General features: G+C 54.8%; 1 protein-coding gene and 1 long non-coding RNA gene across 3 annotated transcripts in view; one reads left to right on the top strand and one right to left on the bottom strand.

Annotated features, from left to right (window-relative positions):
- Window positions 1-12968, bottom strand: part of BRSK1 (BR serine/threonine kinase 1) — a 30387-nt gene extending 17419 nt beyond the window's left edge. Inside the window, exons 1-7 of one of the 2 annotated variants that reach the window (XM_047790664.1) lie at window positions 12386-12968; window positions 10813-10907; window positions 10634-10719; window positions 8451-8591; window positions 4155-4271; window positions 4041-4074; window positions 3890-3958 (exon numbers count right to left, since the gene is read on the bottom strand). In XM_047790664.1, coding sequence (XP_047646620.1) covers window positions 3890-3958; window positions 4041-4074; window positions 4155-4271; window positions 8451-8591; window positions 10634-10719; window positions 10813-10907; window positions 12386-12521 — 678 coding nt within the window. In that variant the 5' untranslated portion in view covers window positions 12522-12968. Of the gene's footprint in view, window positions 1-3889; window positions 3959-4040; window positions 4075-4154; window positions 4272-8450; window positions 8592-10633; window positions 10720-10812; window positions 10908-11168; window positions 11325-12385 lie in introns of those variants that run through there. The other variant, XM_047790665.1, reaches the window with a different exon arrangement.
- LOC125132862 (uncharacterized) lies at window positions 9866-11108 on the top strand. Its single transcript, XR_007136340.1, has 2 exons — window positions 9866-9921; window positions 10655-11108. It is a non-coding gene; the product is annotated as an uncharacterized LOC125132862 (long non-coding RNA).
- Window positions 12969-15312: the final 2344 nt, after the last annotated feature.

Below are 15312 nucleotides of genomic sequence, written 5' to 3'. Positions count from 1 at the left end.
TGCCCCCCTCCAGGGACGGGCAGGAGGTGAGAAGACCTGATACCTTGTTGGTCTCTGCCGTGTTAGCTGTATTTCCTTATCCAACCACTGAGGGCGCCCCTGCTGTCTCCCAAGAGGCGTGAAGCTGGGGATGAGACCAGAGCCCTGTCCCCACAGGCTTCACCTAGAACAGGGCCTGGCACAGTAATTAATAAGCACTGGTTGGTGGCCGAATGCTCAGAGGTTGCATTCTAGTGGGGAAGCAGCCCGCGAACAAATGGCGCATCACATGAGACGGGGGAACGCATGTGATGAGGCATCACGAAGCCTGAAGTCTGGCAAGAGGACAGTGAGGGGAGCCCCTCTTTAGCTGGGCGTTGGGGACGGGCTCTCGGGGGAGCTGATGCTGGATGAAGACTTGCAAGGGTGACCGTGTGAGTCTCAGAGGGGCCCTTCCAGGCGTTGCCAGCTGCCCCTGGCACCAGAGGTCTGGGCACAGAGAAGGCAGGGTGCCGGGTGGGGGAGCTGGGGAGCGGGCACCCCAGGAAGCAGGTCTGGGGGTCTGGGAGCCTGTCACTCTGGCCCTGGGCCTCAATTTCCTCTCCTCTATGCAGTGGAGATGAGGGTCCTGCCAGGAAGAGCTACCGCATGGATTTAAAAGTATATATAACACAGCGCAGTTCATTCTTGCTATTTATGGTAGTCGTGTGCTCTGACGTTGCTGCAAACACTGAGTTAGCAAATACTGAATCCTGGCTCCCGCAAGAAAAACACAGAGCTTCCCGTGAGCCTCTGGTCATGATATTTTTGTCAACGATCAAGATGTGACCTTGTTTCCTGTGTTTGGTTTTTTTTGGGGTCTTTTTAGAGCCACACCCGAGGTATGCGGAGGTTCCCAGGCTAGGGGTCCAATCGGAGCTGTAGCGGCCGGCCAGCCACAGCCACAGCCACAGCCCCAGCCATGCCGGATCCAAGCCGCATGTGTGACCTACACCACAGCTCACGGCAACGCTGGATGCGTAACCCACCGGGCGAGGCCAGGGTTGGACCTGTGTCCTCGTGGATATGAGTCAGGTTCATTAACCACTGAGCCCCAGCGGGAGCTCCTCATGTGTGTTTCTGTTTGAAGGCGCTCTGACGGACTGCATGTATGTGACCTTCCAGAGGTCATACGTTGAAGCCCTAACTCCCAAGGAGATGGTGTTTGGAGGTGGGGGGCTTCTGGGAGGTCATTCGGTTGAGATGAGGTCATGAGGGTGGGGCTGGGTGAAAGGCAGCTGTCTACAGGCAGGATGCAGGCCATAGCCAGACACGGGATCAATCCGCTGGCACCACGATGTGGGACTTCCCAGCCCCCAGAGCACAAGCAATAAATGTTTGCTGCTCAAGCCACCATGTCTATGGCACTTTCGTGACCGCAGCCTAAGCACAGACCCCTCATTCTATTCCTCTGTAGGATTCGTTAACATGGAACTCACGACCAACAACACGGTAACTCACGCCTGAGTGAAGCTGATCGGACTCGCGTTTTCTCCGCGAGGCCGGAGACAGGCTCCTTGTGCGGGAACCACAAAACCGCACTGCAGCCCCGACGTCTGGCGTCATTTGAATCAGCAAGATCACCATCAACCACGAGCCCCCGAAAGCCAAAGACAGGGCAGTCAAGAGACCCCAGCCAGGACACTTGGTTCCGAGGACACAGCCCACACGCCCTGCTCCAGCTCAGCCGGAGACGTGCGTGTCGAGAACTGACATTCCCCCCCGACGCTGCACATCCCAGAGTAGCCTTGACGGCGCAGACAGCACTGGGTATAAATAAACTTCAGCCGCTCAGCTCATTCACAAACACGGAATCCGCAGCTGTAACAACCAACCGCTACGAAGGACCATGATTTGGCACAGCTCAAAGGGCCTAAGCCGCAGTGACAGGTACTGCAATGACATCCATTGTGCAGATGAGGAAGCTGAGGCTTGGAGAAGGAAAAGGACGTGCTCGCTCGAGGGGGTGCAGAGCAGGGATCTGAACGCCACTGGACAGGCTCCAGAATGATCACCAAGTACAGAGAAACTCAGGTCTGGAATTTTTTTTTAGGGCCACACCCGCGGCATATGGAAGTTCCCAGGCTAGGGGTCGAATCGGAGCTACGCTACCAGCCTACACCGCAGCCGCAGCCACGCGGGATCCGAGCAACGTCTGTGACCTACACTACAGCTCACGGCAACGCCAGATCCTTAACCCCCTGAGTGAGGGATCGAACCTGTATCCTCATGGACTCTAGTTGGGTTCGTTAACTGCTGAGCTGTGAAGGGAACTCTGGATTTTTTTTTTTTTTTTTTTTTTTTTTTTGCTTTTTAGGGCTGCACCCTCTGGACATTCCCAGGCTAGGAGCTGAATCAGAGCTACAGCTGCAACCTACGCCATGTGGGACCCGACACCGCTCACAGATGGAACCCGCATCCCTGTGGACACCAGTTGGGTCTGTAACCAACTGAGCCACGACAGGACCTCAGGTCTGGAATTTTTTTTTTTTTTTGGTCTTTTTGCCTTTTCTGGGGCCGCTCCCCCGGCATATGGAGGTTCCCAGGCTAGGGGTCTAATCAGCACTTTAGCTTCCGGCCTATGCCAGAGCCACAGCAATGTGGGATCCGAGACGTGTCTGTGACCTACACCACAGCTCACGTCTTCAACACTGGATCCTTAACCCACTGAGCGAGGCCAGGGCTCGATCCCGCAACCCCATGGTTCTTAGTCAGATTCGTTAACCACTGAGCCACGACAGGACCTCAGGTCTGGAATGTTTTTAGCCAGCCTCCAAGGTGCTCTCCTAGTCTCCCTACAGGAAATGAGTCCCAGGAAGGCAGCACCCAGGTGGCTCAGCCCTTTCGGTGTCACAGAGGCTAGTGGTTAAGAGGGCAAATGCTGACCCCAGGCCTGCCACTGGCCAGCTGTGTGCTGTGGGCCAGTCGCTCCCCCTCTGGGGTTGTTGGGAGAGTGACACGGGATAACGAGCTGGAACAGTGCCTGGCATAGAGCCAACCGCAGATTTATTCATGTCCCGTGTGTTGATCGCGGGCTCACCAGGTGCCAGTTCACTAGGAGTCAGAGCCATGAGCCAGTATATAAAGACAAAAGCCCTAGACGTAGGTCCTGACGTCAGAGAGCTTATGATAGGAGTTCCCTGGTGGCTCAGTGGGTTAGGGACCTGGTGTTGTCCCTGCTGTGGCTCTGGTTATAGCTGTGGTGCGGTTTCGATCCCTGGCCTGGGAACTTCCACATGCCGTGCATGTGGCGCCCCCAGAAAGGAGCTTATGATATACGAGGGAAGGGAGACACCCCTGAAGGTGTTCCACACACAATGACAGCTCTGGTAGCTGCCAGGAAGCAGAGAGCCCAAAGCTGCCCATGAGGGAAATCTGACCTCGGGGGGGGGGGCGCTTTTCAGAAGGGTGACAACTGAGCTGAGGGCTCTAAGAAGTCTAGACACTAGCTAGGTGAGCAGCAAGGCTAGCAGGGATGGAAGAGAGAGCCAGGCAGACAGAAGAGCAGGTGCAAAGACCCTGTGGTAGGAGCTGGGCCAATATGCCCCAGTCTGGTTCTCCTAGTCATTACACGTCGTAATAACCCAGGATCTGTGAGCAAAGAGCCACACTCCAAGGGCTCCTGGCTGCCCCACCCCCATCCAGGGGTCCCTCTGGATGATCCCGCAGTTCTGTGACTGAATGGTTAGCTCGAGGCTCAGAGGGGGTTGCCCAGGATTTCACCCTGTTGGTGAAGATGCACCCCCACCTTCCAGGCACCAGTTCAACGTTTGGGGGACCACCCCTGAGGCGAGGCTGGAACTCAGCCTTCTGTGTTTCCCGCGGGCGGGACTGTTCTAGAACAGGGTGGGAGAGGCCAGGCGCGCCTTACCACCAGCAGGGCGAAGAGGATGACGCCGCAGCTCCACATGTCCGCCCGCCGGCCGTCGTACTTCTCCCCCTGGAAGGGAGAAGACCCAGCCGTGACGGCGTCTCCGCAAGTCCCCGCCCGCTGCCTCTGCCCTCCACCTGCCCGCGCTCACCTTGATCACCTCCGGACACGCGTAGTGGGGGGACCTGTGGGAGAGAGGCGGTGTGAGCCTCCGGCCGGCTGCTACCCCCTCTCCCCGGGGGCACGGGGGGGGGGGCCCACTCACCCACAGCTGGTCTCCAGGAGGCTGTCCCCCACCTGCAGGGACGCCATGCCGAAGTCCGCGATGCGGATATTGTTTTTCTCATCCAAAAGCAGGTTCTCGGGCTTCAGGTCTCTGTGGCTGAGACAGGACCAGGAGGGGGGGGGGGCGGGGGGAGGCTCAGGGCTCTGCCCTCTTCGGGGAGGCCCGGGCCCCACGCACTGTCTCTCCGAGGGGGACGTGTCTGGAAACTACTAATTAGGGATGTTTTCAGACCTGCCCCAAAGGAGAGACAGGAACACAGGAAGCCCCGCGCACCCACCCCCAAGCTTCACCCCTCATCGGCTCTGGGCGAATCTTCGTCCATCCCCCCACTCCATGTATATAATGCTCTCCTGCCCCCACTGGACAATTTGTAGGACACCCAGACGCTGTAACAGTTTATCCACCCCTATCTGAATACGTGTGAAGTGAGGTTTGGTTTTGTTTTGATTTTTCTTTTTGGGCCAAACCTGTGGCATATGGACGTTCCCAGGCCAGGGATCGAATCCAAGCCGGAGCTGCAACCTATGTCACAGCAGCGGCAACACCAGGTCCTTAACCCACGGTTCCGGGCTGGGGATTGAACCCGAGGCTCCAGAGACAAGCCGGGTCATTAACGTACTGAGCCACAGCGGGAACTCCCGAAGTGAGATATTTTGAGGTAAGCAGGGTTGATACTGAGCTGGCTTTTAAAATATTCAAATATTTCCGGAGTTCCCGTCATGGCGCAGTGGTGAATGAATCCGAGTAGGAACCATGAGGTTGCGGATTTGATCCCTGGCCTTGCTCAGTGGGTGAAGGATCCGGCCTTGCTGTGGCTGTGGCGTAGGCCGGCGGCTACAGCTCCAACCAGACCCCTAGCCTGGGAACCTCCATATGCCACGGGAGCGGCCCTAGAAAAGGCAAGAAGACAAAACACAAAAATATTCAAATATTTCCATACTGAATGATAAAAAAAGATTACTGCCACCCCAAGCCCGACACTGCTTCCTCTCTCTTTCAGGCCCCCCTCCCCCAACTCCTCAGGCTGTACCAGTTAATGTCTAGGAGAAGGTGGGGCGGAAGGTTCTACAGTTTCTGTTGGAAGCGGTCCTTAACTGGGTCAAATGCATTAAATGTGTTGACTATCGCCCCCTGGAGGCCAGTGTTTTTAGTGTCAGAATCTTGACACTATGTTGTCAAAGGGAGGTGTTGACAATTTAAATGGGCGGCCTTTTCATCACCAAGCTTTCTCCCAAATCACAGCCCCCGAGCCTGATGCCCACCCCGTCTCCAATCCCTACCCCAGAGTGGGAGGTGTGCAATCAGATGAGGCCGAAAGATGAACTGGAGGCATCTACTATGCACCTTAATTAATCATTAAAGTGGTGCATACTTAATATCTTGTTTTGAGAGCTGAAAGCAATTTAATAAAGAAGGGTCTTTTCATATGGACGTTCATGTGAAAAAAAAAAAAAAGGACCCTCAACCTTTACCCCACTTAACTTAAAAAGGATCTCAGGCCTAAATGCAAGAGCTAAAACTAAACAACTTCTAGAAGAAAACATAGGAGGAAATTTTAGCAACCCTGAATTGGGCAAAGATTTCTTAAATAGGACAGAAAAAGCATGAACTGTAAAAGAAAAAAATCAACAAATTGGAATTCATCAAAATTTTAAACTTTTGCCTTTCACGAGATATTGTTATAAAAATGCAAAGATATGTCACAGATGGGGAGAAAATACTTGACAAATATACATTTTTTTGTCTTTTGTCTTTTTTTTTGTTGTTGTTGTTGTTGTTACAAATATACATTTTTTTTAAATGGCCACAGCTGTGGCACATGGAAGTGCCCGGGCCAGGGCTTGAATCCAAGCTGGAGCTGAAACCTATACCACAGCTGCAGCAACACAGGATCCTTAACCCACTGTGCCACAGCGGGAACTCCAAAAAATATACATTTGATAAAAGATTTGGTCTGGAGTTCCCACTGTGGCTCAGCGGGTTAAGAACTCGACTAATGGAGTTCCCATTGTGGTGCAGTGGAAACGAATCCCACTAGTAACCATGAGGTTGTGTGTTTGATCCCTGGCCTCACTCAGTGGGTTAAGGATCCAGCGTTGCTGTGGCTGTGGTGTAGGCCGCCAGCTGTAGCTCTGATTCGACCCCTAGCTTGGGAACCTCCATATGCCATGGGTGCGGCCCAGGAAAAAAAAAAAAAGAACCCGGCTAGTATCCATGAGGACGCAGGTTTGATCCCTGGTCTCACTAAGTGGGTTAAGGATCCGGTGTTGCTGCAAGTTGTGGTGTAGGTTGAGGATGCAGCTTGGATCCCATGTTGCCTTGGCTGTGGCATAGGCCAGCGACTGCAGCTCCAATTCAACCCCTAGCCCAGGATCTTCTGTATGCTGCAGCTTCAGCCCTAAAAAAAAAATAAAAAAATAAAAAATAAAAAAAGCTTTGATCTTAGAATAAGTAACTCTTACTAGTAGGTATTATTCCTAGAGTTATCCCTTGTTCCTAGAATAAAGAACTGTTACAACTCAATAACACAAAGATGAATGATTCAATTAAAAATGGGCAAAGAGGAGTTCCCGTCGTGGCGCAGTGGTTAACGAATCCGACTAGGAACCATGAGGTTGCGGGTTCGATCTCTGCCCTTGCTCAGTGGGTTAACGATCCGGCGTTGTCGTGAGCTGTGGTGTAGGTTGCAGATGTGGCTCGGATCCCGCGTTGCTGTGGCTCTGGTGTAGGCCGGTGGCTACAGCTCCAATTCGACCCCTAGCCTGGGAACCTCCATATGCCGCAGGAGCGGCCCAAGAAATAGCAAAAAGACAAAAAAAAAAATGGGCAAAGAGGAGTTCCCATTGTGGCTCAGTGGTTAACGAATCCGACTAGGAAGCATGAGGTTGTGGGTTCGATCCCTGGCCTTGCTCAGTGGGTTGGGGATCCAGCATTGCCGTGAGCCGTGGTGTAGGTCGTAGACGTGGCTTGGATCTGGCGTTGCTGTGGCTTTAGTGTAGGCCGGTGGCTACAGCTCTGATTAGACCCCTAGCCTGGGAACATCCATATGCTGTGGGAGCGGCCCTAGAAATGGCAAAGAGACCAAAAAAAAAAAAAAAAAAGGACAAAGGATCTGGATAGACATTTCTCCAAGGAAGATATACAAACGGTCAATTGCACATGCCAAGATGCTCTGCATCATTAACCATCAGGGACATGCCCATCAAAACCACAATGAGATACCATTTCACACACACTAGGATGGCTATAATCAAAAAATCAGATAATAACAAGGGTTGGCAAGAGACCAGAACCCTCATAGACTGTTGGTAGGGATGTTGAGTGATAGAGCTGCTTTGGAAAACGGTCTGGCATTTTCTTTTTTTTAGGGCCACGCCATGGCATATGGAAATTTCCACCTAGGAGTCAAATCAGAGCTGCAGCTGCTAGCCTGTGCCACAATCACAGCAACATGAGATCCAAGCCACATCTAGGACCTACACCACAAGCTCATGGCAACGCCAGATCCTTAACCCAGTGAGTGAGGCCAGGGATCAATCCTGTATCCTCATGGATACTAGTCAGGTTCATAACCTCCTGAGCCACAACAGGAGCTCTCATTTCTTAAAAAGCTAACCATGGAGTTCCCAAATGACCCAACAATTCTAATCTTAGGCATATTCCCAGGAGAATTGAAAACATAGGTAGGTACACACCAAAACTTGAACGTGAATGTTCATATGTCCACATCACTCATGAGGGCCAAAAAGAAGAAACCACCAAAATGTCCATCTACTGGTGAGTAATGAAAGAAAACATGGCACGTCCACACAATGGAATATTATTCAGTCATGAAAAGGAATGAGGTCCTGATACATACTAAACATGGATGAACCGTGAAAACATTTTGCTAAATGAAAGCCAGGCCCAAAACACCACATATAGTGTGATTCCATTTATAGAAAATGTCCAGAATAGGTAATTCCATAAAGACAGAAGGCAGCTTAGTGGTTACCCAGGGCTGCAGTGTGGACAGGTGACTGCTTAATGGGTACAGGGTGATGGTTTTGGGGGTGATGAAAACATTCTAAAACTTCGTAGCAGTGATGCACAACACTGGATACATTAAAAACTATAGAATTATACTCTTTAGTGGGGTGAATTTTATGATGGGTAAATTATATCTCAGTTTTGAAAAAAAGGGGTGAACGATTTGTTTGGAGGCCACACCGCACTGGCTTCGGTCACCCTGCCAAGTGCTCCCGAGGCCTGCCTCCCCTCAACCTGCCCCCTCACCAGATGGAGTAGCTATGGCAGAAGTCCAGCGCCGACACGATCTGGCGGAAGAACTTCCGGGCCTCCTTGGGGGTCAGTCTCCCCTTCTTGACTAGGTAGTCAAACAGCTCCCCTCCAGACACGTGCTCCAGAACCAGGTACCTGGGGGACAAGGAGGGGGCAGAGGGCTGGAAGGGGCATGTGGAGGACCAAAGAGCCTGGTCTCCCTCTTCCAGCAGCACAAGACCTCAATGCCATTGGGCCCTGGAGGCAGAGAACCCCGACTCTCACGAGTCCCTGGGAGGGGCAATCTCCAATTCCCATTAGTGTGAACTGAGAAGCAAAAACTCAATTCCCATTAGCCCTGGTCAGCAGGTCAACCCCTGGGGTACACTTTGAATCACAGTTGTTCTCAGGAGATAAGACAATTCCATAAGTACCTGGAGGTCAGAGATCCCACTTCTCACAGGCCCCTAGGAAACAAAGCCCCCCATTTCCATCAGCCCCGGGGAAGCCAAAGTTCTCATTCTCAGTAGTTTCTGGGATGCAGATAAAGGAATTCTAATCTAATCTTGGGCAGTGACATTTGCAGTGTATACCAATTCAACGGTCAGCTTCTGTGAGGTCCAGACTACGACTCCCATCATCCAGGGAGGTAAAGACTCCAATTCCCATCAGCCCCTGGGAGGTTAAGACTCCAATTCCCATCAGGCCTTGAGAGGGAGAGACTCTAATTCCCATCAGCCTCTGGGAAGCCCAAATTCAATTCCCATCAGCCTTGGGCAGCCCCAACTCCATGTCAACTTCAGTATTAATACTTTGACCTAGTTGTTGCAGGAGATAAGGCAACTTCACTAGCACCTGGAGGAAGGAGACCCCAATTCTCACAGGACTCTGGGAAATAAACACTCCTTCACCCCCCACCTACTCCCATTAGCCCCAGGAAAGCCAAGCTTCCTGTTCCCGTGAGCTTCTGGGACATCCCGAGAATTGACGTCCCATCAATTCTTGGCGATAATGATTGTCTTTACATCAACTTCAGTCAGCTTGGGTGAAGGAAAAGACTACAACTGCCTTCAGCTCCTGAGAGGTTAAACACTCCCAACTCCCATAAGCCTCTGGGGCACAGAGACGCCTAGTTCCCATCAGCCACCTGGATGCTAAAGACTCCAAATCCCATCAGGCCCTGGGAGGCTAAAACTCTAACTCCCATCAGCCCCTGGAAAACAAAAGCTCAATTCCTACGAGCTCTTGGAAGGCTGAGGTTCCTCTGTGAAGCATAAACTCCCATGGGCCCTCTCTCCCGACAAGGATGGTGGCGCGAGAGTGACTGCTCCACCAATCTGCAGCAGCGGCCCCTCCCTGCCACCACACCTGGGGAAGCTGCAGGACTACAATTCCCATGAGCACCTGGGGCCAGGGCAGCTTCCTGCCTGGGGAAATCTGCCCTGGCGGATGGGTGCCGGAGTCAGTTCATCCTGGGGACTGTGTGGTAGGGGCAAGGGGTTGTCCCCTCTCCCATTGCCCAGCCCAGCTGTCCCTTGGGTCACCAGAGTCCAGACAAAGGCCTATTGTCTGGAGCCAGGACAGCTGGACCTCACCCCCATCCATCCTGGGGGGTAATCGACTTGGAGACACAGACTCAGAACTCTTAGGGAGACCCATTGTTGGGGTGTCTAGTCATAGCCCCCAGAGTTATGCTGGGGGAGGAGGGGAGCCTCCAATGCTCCAGAGAGAAGGTTTAGGAAGAGGCAGGGTTCCCTGGTCCTGGGGCTCTGCTAGGCCCCCTTGCCCTGGCAAAGGGGACGGGGATCTGCTCTTGGCAAGTTGAGTCTTGCTGACGGCATCCAGATTAGCCAGTGCAGAGAGTTCCCTGCAATGCAGTAGGGGGAGGGACTGGGGCTGGAGAGGAAGGAGGAGGGATGAGTCTCTGTCCCCCAATCTGGACAGCTCAGGCTTAGCTGTCCTGTTGTTGGGGTACAATCAGCCCTTAGTGTCAGGCCAGGTCAGTGTGGGAACAAGGAAGATTATGAGTACGTTGGGGGGGGAGTTGTACCTATGCAGTAAGGAAGGGACTGGCCCTTCAGTGGCCCCGCTAGGAGAGCTCAAGCGTCCCCAGGCCCCTCCCTGCCTTGTTTCTGGAAATGTGCCACCCTAGGAACTTGGGGAGGGCGCATCGGGGCTGGGTGTCTATAAATACCTACAAATATTTCTTGTTCTCGTAGACGTCGTGGAGCTTGAGGACGTGTGGGTGTTCAATGAGTTTCAGGATGGCGATCTCCCGCTCCACCTGCAGGAAGAGGAACGGAGGTCAGAGTGGCCTCCCTCCCTCCCGCCCGCCCGCAGCCCCAGAGGGTCCCTGCTCCCCTGGAGCACAGCACACCTTCATCAGCACCGACTCGGACAGCTTCTCCCGGTTCACGATCTTGATGGCGACCTTCTGGCCCGTGATGCAGTGGACCCCAAGTTTAACCAGACCTGGGGGAGTGGGATTCAAAATGTGGGGTGTGTGGCCAGATCATTCTCCCTGCTTCTGTCTCCTAAGCAGCCCCCCTCCCCAGACACCCCATCTCCTCCTCCTTTCCCTGCTGGCTGTTTAATGGTGGCTTGAATCACCTGGACCTGAACTCCTGGGGGCTGGCAGCCACAATTTCCACAAAATACAGTTCTCTTCCTGCTCCCCGATTGTCCATCCACCTACCTGCCTCCCCTCCCTCCACAGCCACCCTTGAGTCTCACCCTGAGGCTCCATCCTCCTGCTGTGCCCGTTTTTAAGTCCATCTCTTCACATATTCTTGCCTGAGTCTCCAGAGTTCTGTGTTCTCCAGTCTGCCTCCTTCAAACAAACCTCTCTCTCTCTCTCTCTCTCAAGCCATTACTTCCTTAATTTCTCTGCCCTTTCATCTTCCAGAGACACCATGTCTCCCAAGGAATATAATCTTACGATTGCCCTTCTCCCAGACCATCCTCCTCCACCTCCTCTCAAACCCCGGCCTTTCCATCCCCTTCTTTGCTCGTTTCATAACAGTTGCAGCTGGGAACATGCAAACCCTAAGAGTGTGCCCCCTCTCCAAGGGAAAGCCCCAAAGCCACAGACCCAGGAGTGCAGACCCCCGGCCCCTCCGCCCTCAGACCCCCAAAGGCAGGCCTGCAACCCCTTCCTTCCCCACAACTCAGGAATCAGGTCAGCAACACCTTCACACTTTTGGCACTAGGATGTGGGGTCTGACCCTTTCCCGGGCCTGGCCCTCAGCTTCATAGAGACCGGAGGCTCAATCCTGAACTTCCTGACCAGGACACAGGTGTTCAGCTCCCTCTTACACCCACCTCCCACCGGGCAGGAGAGAGGTCAGAGCGAAAAGACCCTCGCCCGCACGTCCACAGCCACTGCCAAGGGATCTGCCTCCTGAGTTCACCTTTCCACCTCTCCAGTCCTGGTGCCCACCCTGAGCCAGGATGCTGCAGAGGGGGCAGAACGCTGTAGCCCATGACCCCAGCCTTACTTCCCCTGTCCCCCTCCCCAGGACAGAGGCCCTCCTCGGCCAGAGGTCCGTGCAGAGGGAAGAAGCTTCCCGAGGCGCACCCTCATCCCGCACCTCACCCCAGCCTGCGGCTGTACTGCAGCAAGGACCTCAGCTCCTGGCCTGGATCCTGGCTGCAGGCCCGCCTCCCTTTCCCACTGTGGCCCCAGAACCCCCACCCCACACACACCTTTGGGCCCTAGCACCTTCCCCCAGGAGCTGTGATCCCCCGGCCTCCTCCTCCCCAGGACCCCAGAGTCTGAGCCCTCACCCACCTCCATCGTGGGGACCAGGCAGTCTAGATCCCGAGTCCCTTCTCTCTGAGGGACTCAGGGGTCTGGGTAGCCAGCCTTCGCCGTTTGAATCCCCAGGAGTCCCGCCCTCTGCCCCTCATCTCCCCTCGCCCCCACCCCGGTGTCGCCTCCCCTGGCTCACCTGTCTGCCCTTTGCCCAGCGTCTTCTCCAGCCGATAGGGGCCCACATATTGGGCGTGCTGGGGTGGGTGTGGGTGTGGGTGCGGGAGGTGGTAGGCGGGGGAGCCCCCGCCCCCCTCCTTGCCCCCAGACGACATGATGCCCTTGGTACCGGCCCGACCGGCCCCCCGGCCGCCCCCCCTGCGGCCGGTAGCCCCGTCCCTCCGGTGGGGGCCGGCGACCGCTCCGTCCCGGCCCCCCCGGCTGCCCCCCACCTCTCCGGGGGTCCCCAGGGGGCTGGGCCGGGCCCCCCCAGTCGGCGGGCCGCGAAGCTGGGGGAGGGGGGGCTGGCCCGGGGGGGTCAGGCCCCGGGAGTCAGCATGGCCCGGGGGGGCTGCGCGGCCCCCCCTCCCCAGCCCTTCTCTGGCCGGCCCCTCTCTTCCTGCGCCTCCCCCCGCCGGGGGGGTCTGAGGTGCGGGCCGGCGGATGCTGCAGGCCGAGGTCCCCCCCGCCCCCCCACGCGCCCTCTCTCCTCCGCCTCCTCCTCCTCTCCGCCTCCCCCCGCCACCTCGTCCTTTCTCTCCGGCACGCTGACATCACCATCCGGGGACTCCGGGCCCTTCCCCAAAGTTAACCCTTTCGGAGGGGGGAGGGGGGAGCGGGGCAGGGGGCGGGCCTGGGAGCTGGAGGGATGGCGAGGAGGTGGGAGGATGCTGGGAGGGATGGAAGGATGCAGGAGACAGGATGGAGGGAGACCGATGCGGCGCAGCGAGGCAGGGGCAGAGCTGGAGCTACACAAAGGGAAATGAAATCCATCCGAGTCGAGTTGGGAAAAGAGACAGACCGGCGGCGGGGTGGGGGGTGGGGGGAAATGGAGCCCAGCAGAAACAGGGCTGGGGCAAAAGAGGGAGATTGGGGAACACGTCCAGGTGGGCAGAGACAGGAGAGAAAGAAGGAAAGGAGAGCAGGGGGACAGAGAGACAGGGAGGTGGAGAAACCCAGAGACAGAGATGGAGACGGAGGCAAGAGAGCTGGAGAGACAGGGTTTTGCGGGAGAAAGGAGGCAGGGAGCCATGGAGAGACAGATGGGAAGAGACGAACCCAGAAAACAGAGCCAGAGACGGGGAGAGACCTCAGGGAAAGGAGGGGACAGCCGAGAGAGACAGAGCAGTGGGGGAGAGAAATGGAGAAAAAGAGAGGGATGGGGCAGAGAGGGGCAAGATGTCACAGGCGAGGCACAGCGGGGGAGAGGGCAGGGAAAGGATGCGGGGTCGGAGAGCAGGAGGAAAACCACCGGAGGGAGCGATGGAAAAAGGCACGGGGCGGGGGGCGGCAGAGAACAAAACAGAGCCAGGTAGAAGGAGAGCTGGAGACAGACACAGAGAGACAAAGAGGAACAGAGGCGGGGACCGCAAAAGATGGGGGGTACACAGAGGTGAAGGGCTAGAAGCTGGGGGGAGATGGCACAGACTGGAGGGCAGAGGATGGGGGAGGCAGAAACCAGGAGAGGGAAAGAATTGGGGGCTTTGCTGATCCAAGACTCATCTCTGTCTCTCCAGACCCCCAAGCTGCCCACCCAGGCCCCCTTTCCCCACAAGCATCAGGGTCCCCAGCCACCCACAGGCCAGGGTGCATGTTTTTAGATCATCTTGGATCCGCATGTCCATTTAGGATCCTCCATCCTCCTACAGAGAAACTTCCAGAAGCCCTTGAGGCCCCTGTGTATTTTTTTTTTCAGGTCCCTGTCTCTTCGTGCCCAACACAGCCTCCCCCAGATCTTCACACGGGCTGCAATATACTGTCTGCTTCACTGCCCATCCATGGACCTGTGCACAGCCAGACTTCCACATAATTTGGCTCTGTCAGGCACCCGTGTCATGCCCAAATCGCCTATAGAGCATACCCGTGAGCCTTAAGTCCGCTGGTCAAGCACGTTCATTCCGTGAATCTACCATGAGTGCCAAATCTGAGCCACGTGCTCTTCCAAGTGGTGAGGGCAGAGCAGTGAGCCAAGTCAACCAAGATCCCTGTCCTGGGGAGCTCCCCCTGCAAAGGATGAGGCAGGTGAGAAATGATCAAAACACAAGATATGTTACAGAGTCGCCATGGGGGATGCAGAGGTGACGACGGCAGGGAAGGGGGACGGGGAGTGTGAGTTGAGCAGGATGTGACTTTGCACATGGTGCCGAGAAGCCTCCGCCACGAAGGAACATTGAGGGAAGAGGTGCATCAGAGGCAGGTGGATAAAGTGTCAGGAGCCTTCCAGGCAGAGGAAACAGCCGTCCAAAGGCCCTGTGGCAGGTGTGTGCCTGGTGTGTTATCGGAAAGTGGAAGGGCCAGGGTGGTGGGAAGGCGATGAGATGAGGAGGCAGATCACATAGGGCCTTAGAAGCAGCATGACCCTCTGGTCTGGTTTATGGCTGGTATTCTGGAATTATTATTATTATTATTATTATTATTATTATTATTATTTTGCCTTTTCCTAGGGCTGCACCTGTGGCATATGGAGGTTCCCAGGCTAGGGGTCTAATCAGAGCTGTAGCTGCTGGCCTACACCAGAGCCACAGCAATGCATGATCCAATCCATGTCTGCGACCTACACCACAGCAATGCCAGATCCTTAACCCATTGAGCGAAGCCAGGGATCGAACCCTCAACCTCATGGTTCCTAGTCGGATTCGTTAGCCACTGAGCCACGATGGGAACTCCTATTCTGGAATAATTAATAGGATTCGTTGTCACTCTATGTGTCCTGCTATGGATGGAAAGTTATACGATCACCCTTCTTACAGGTCATTGGAAAGGCTATCGCTTTTGTAGGGTAACTCTGAGGTGTTCTCATCTAGGCTACCATTCTATCACAGGTACAAAAATGTCATGTCATATACAATGACATGTTATATGTACATACATACTATATGGTATGATGTATAATAATATATGTAAATA

The sequence above is a fragment of the Phacochoerus africanus genome, chromosome 8 (assembly GCF_016906955.1).
Source record: "Phacochoerus africanus isolate WHEZ1 chromosome 8, ROS_Pafr_v1, whole genome shotgun sequence".
Classification (NCBI taxonomy): Eukaryota; Metazoa; Chordata; class Mammalia; order Artiodactyla; family Suidae; genus Phacochoerus; species Phacochoerus africanus.
Note: the sequence above shows the minus strand (reverse complement) of the source record. Positions and strands in the feature narration are given on the sequence as shown.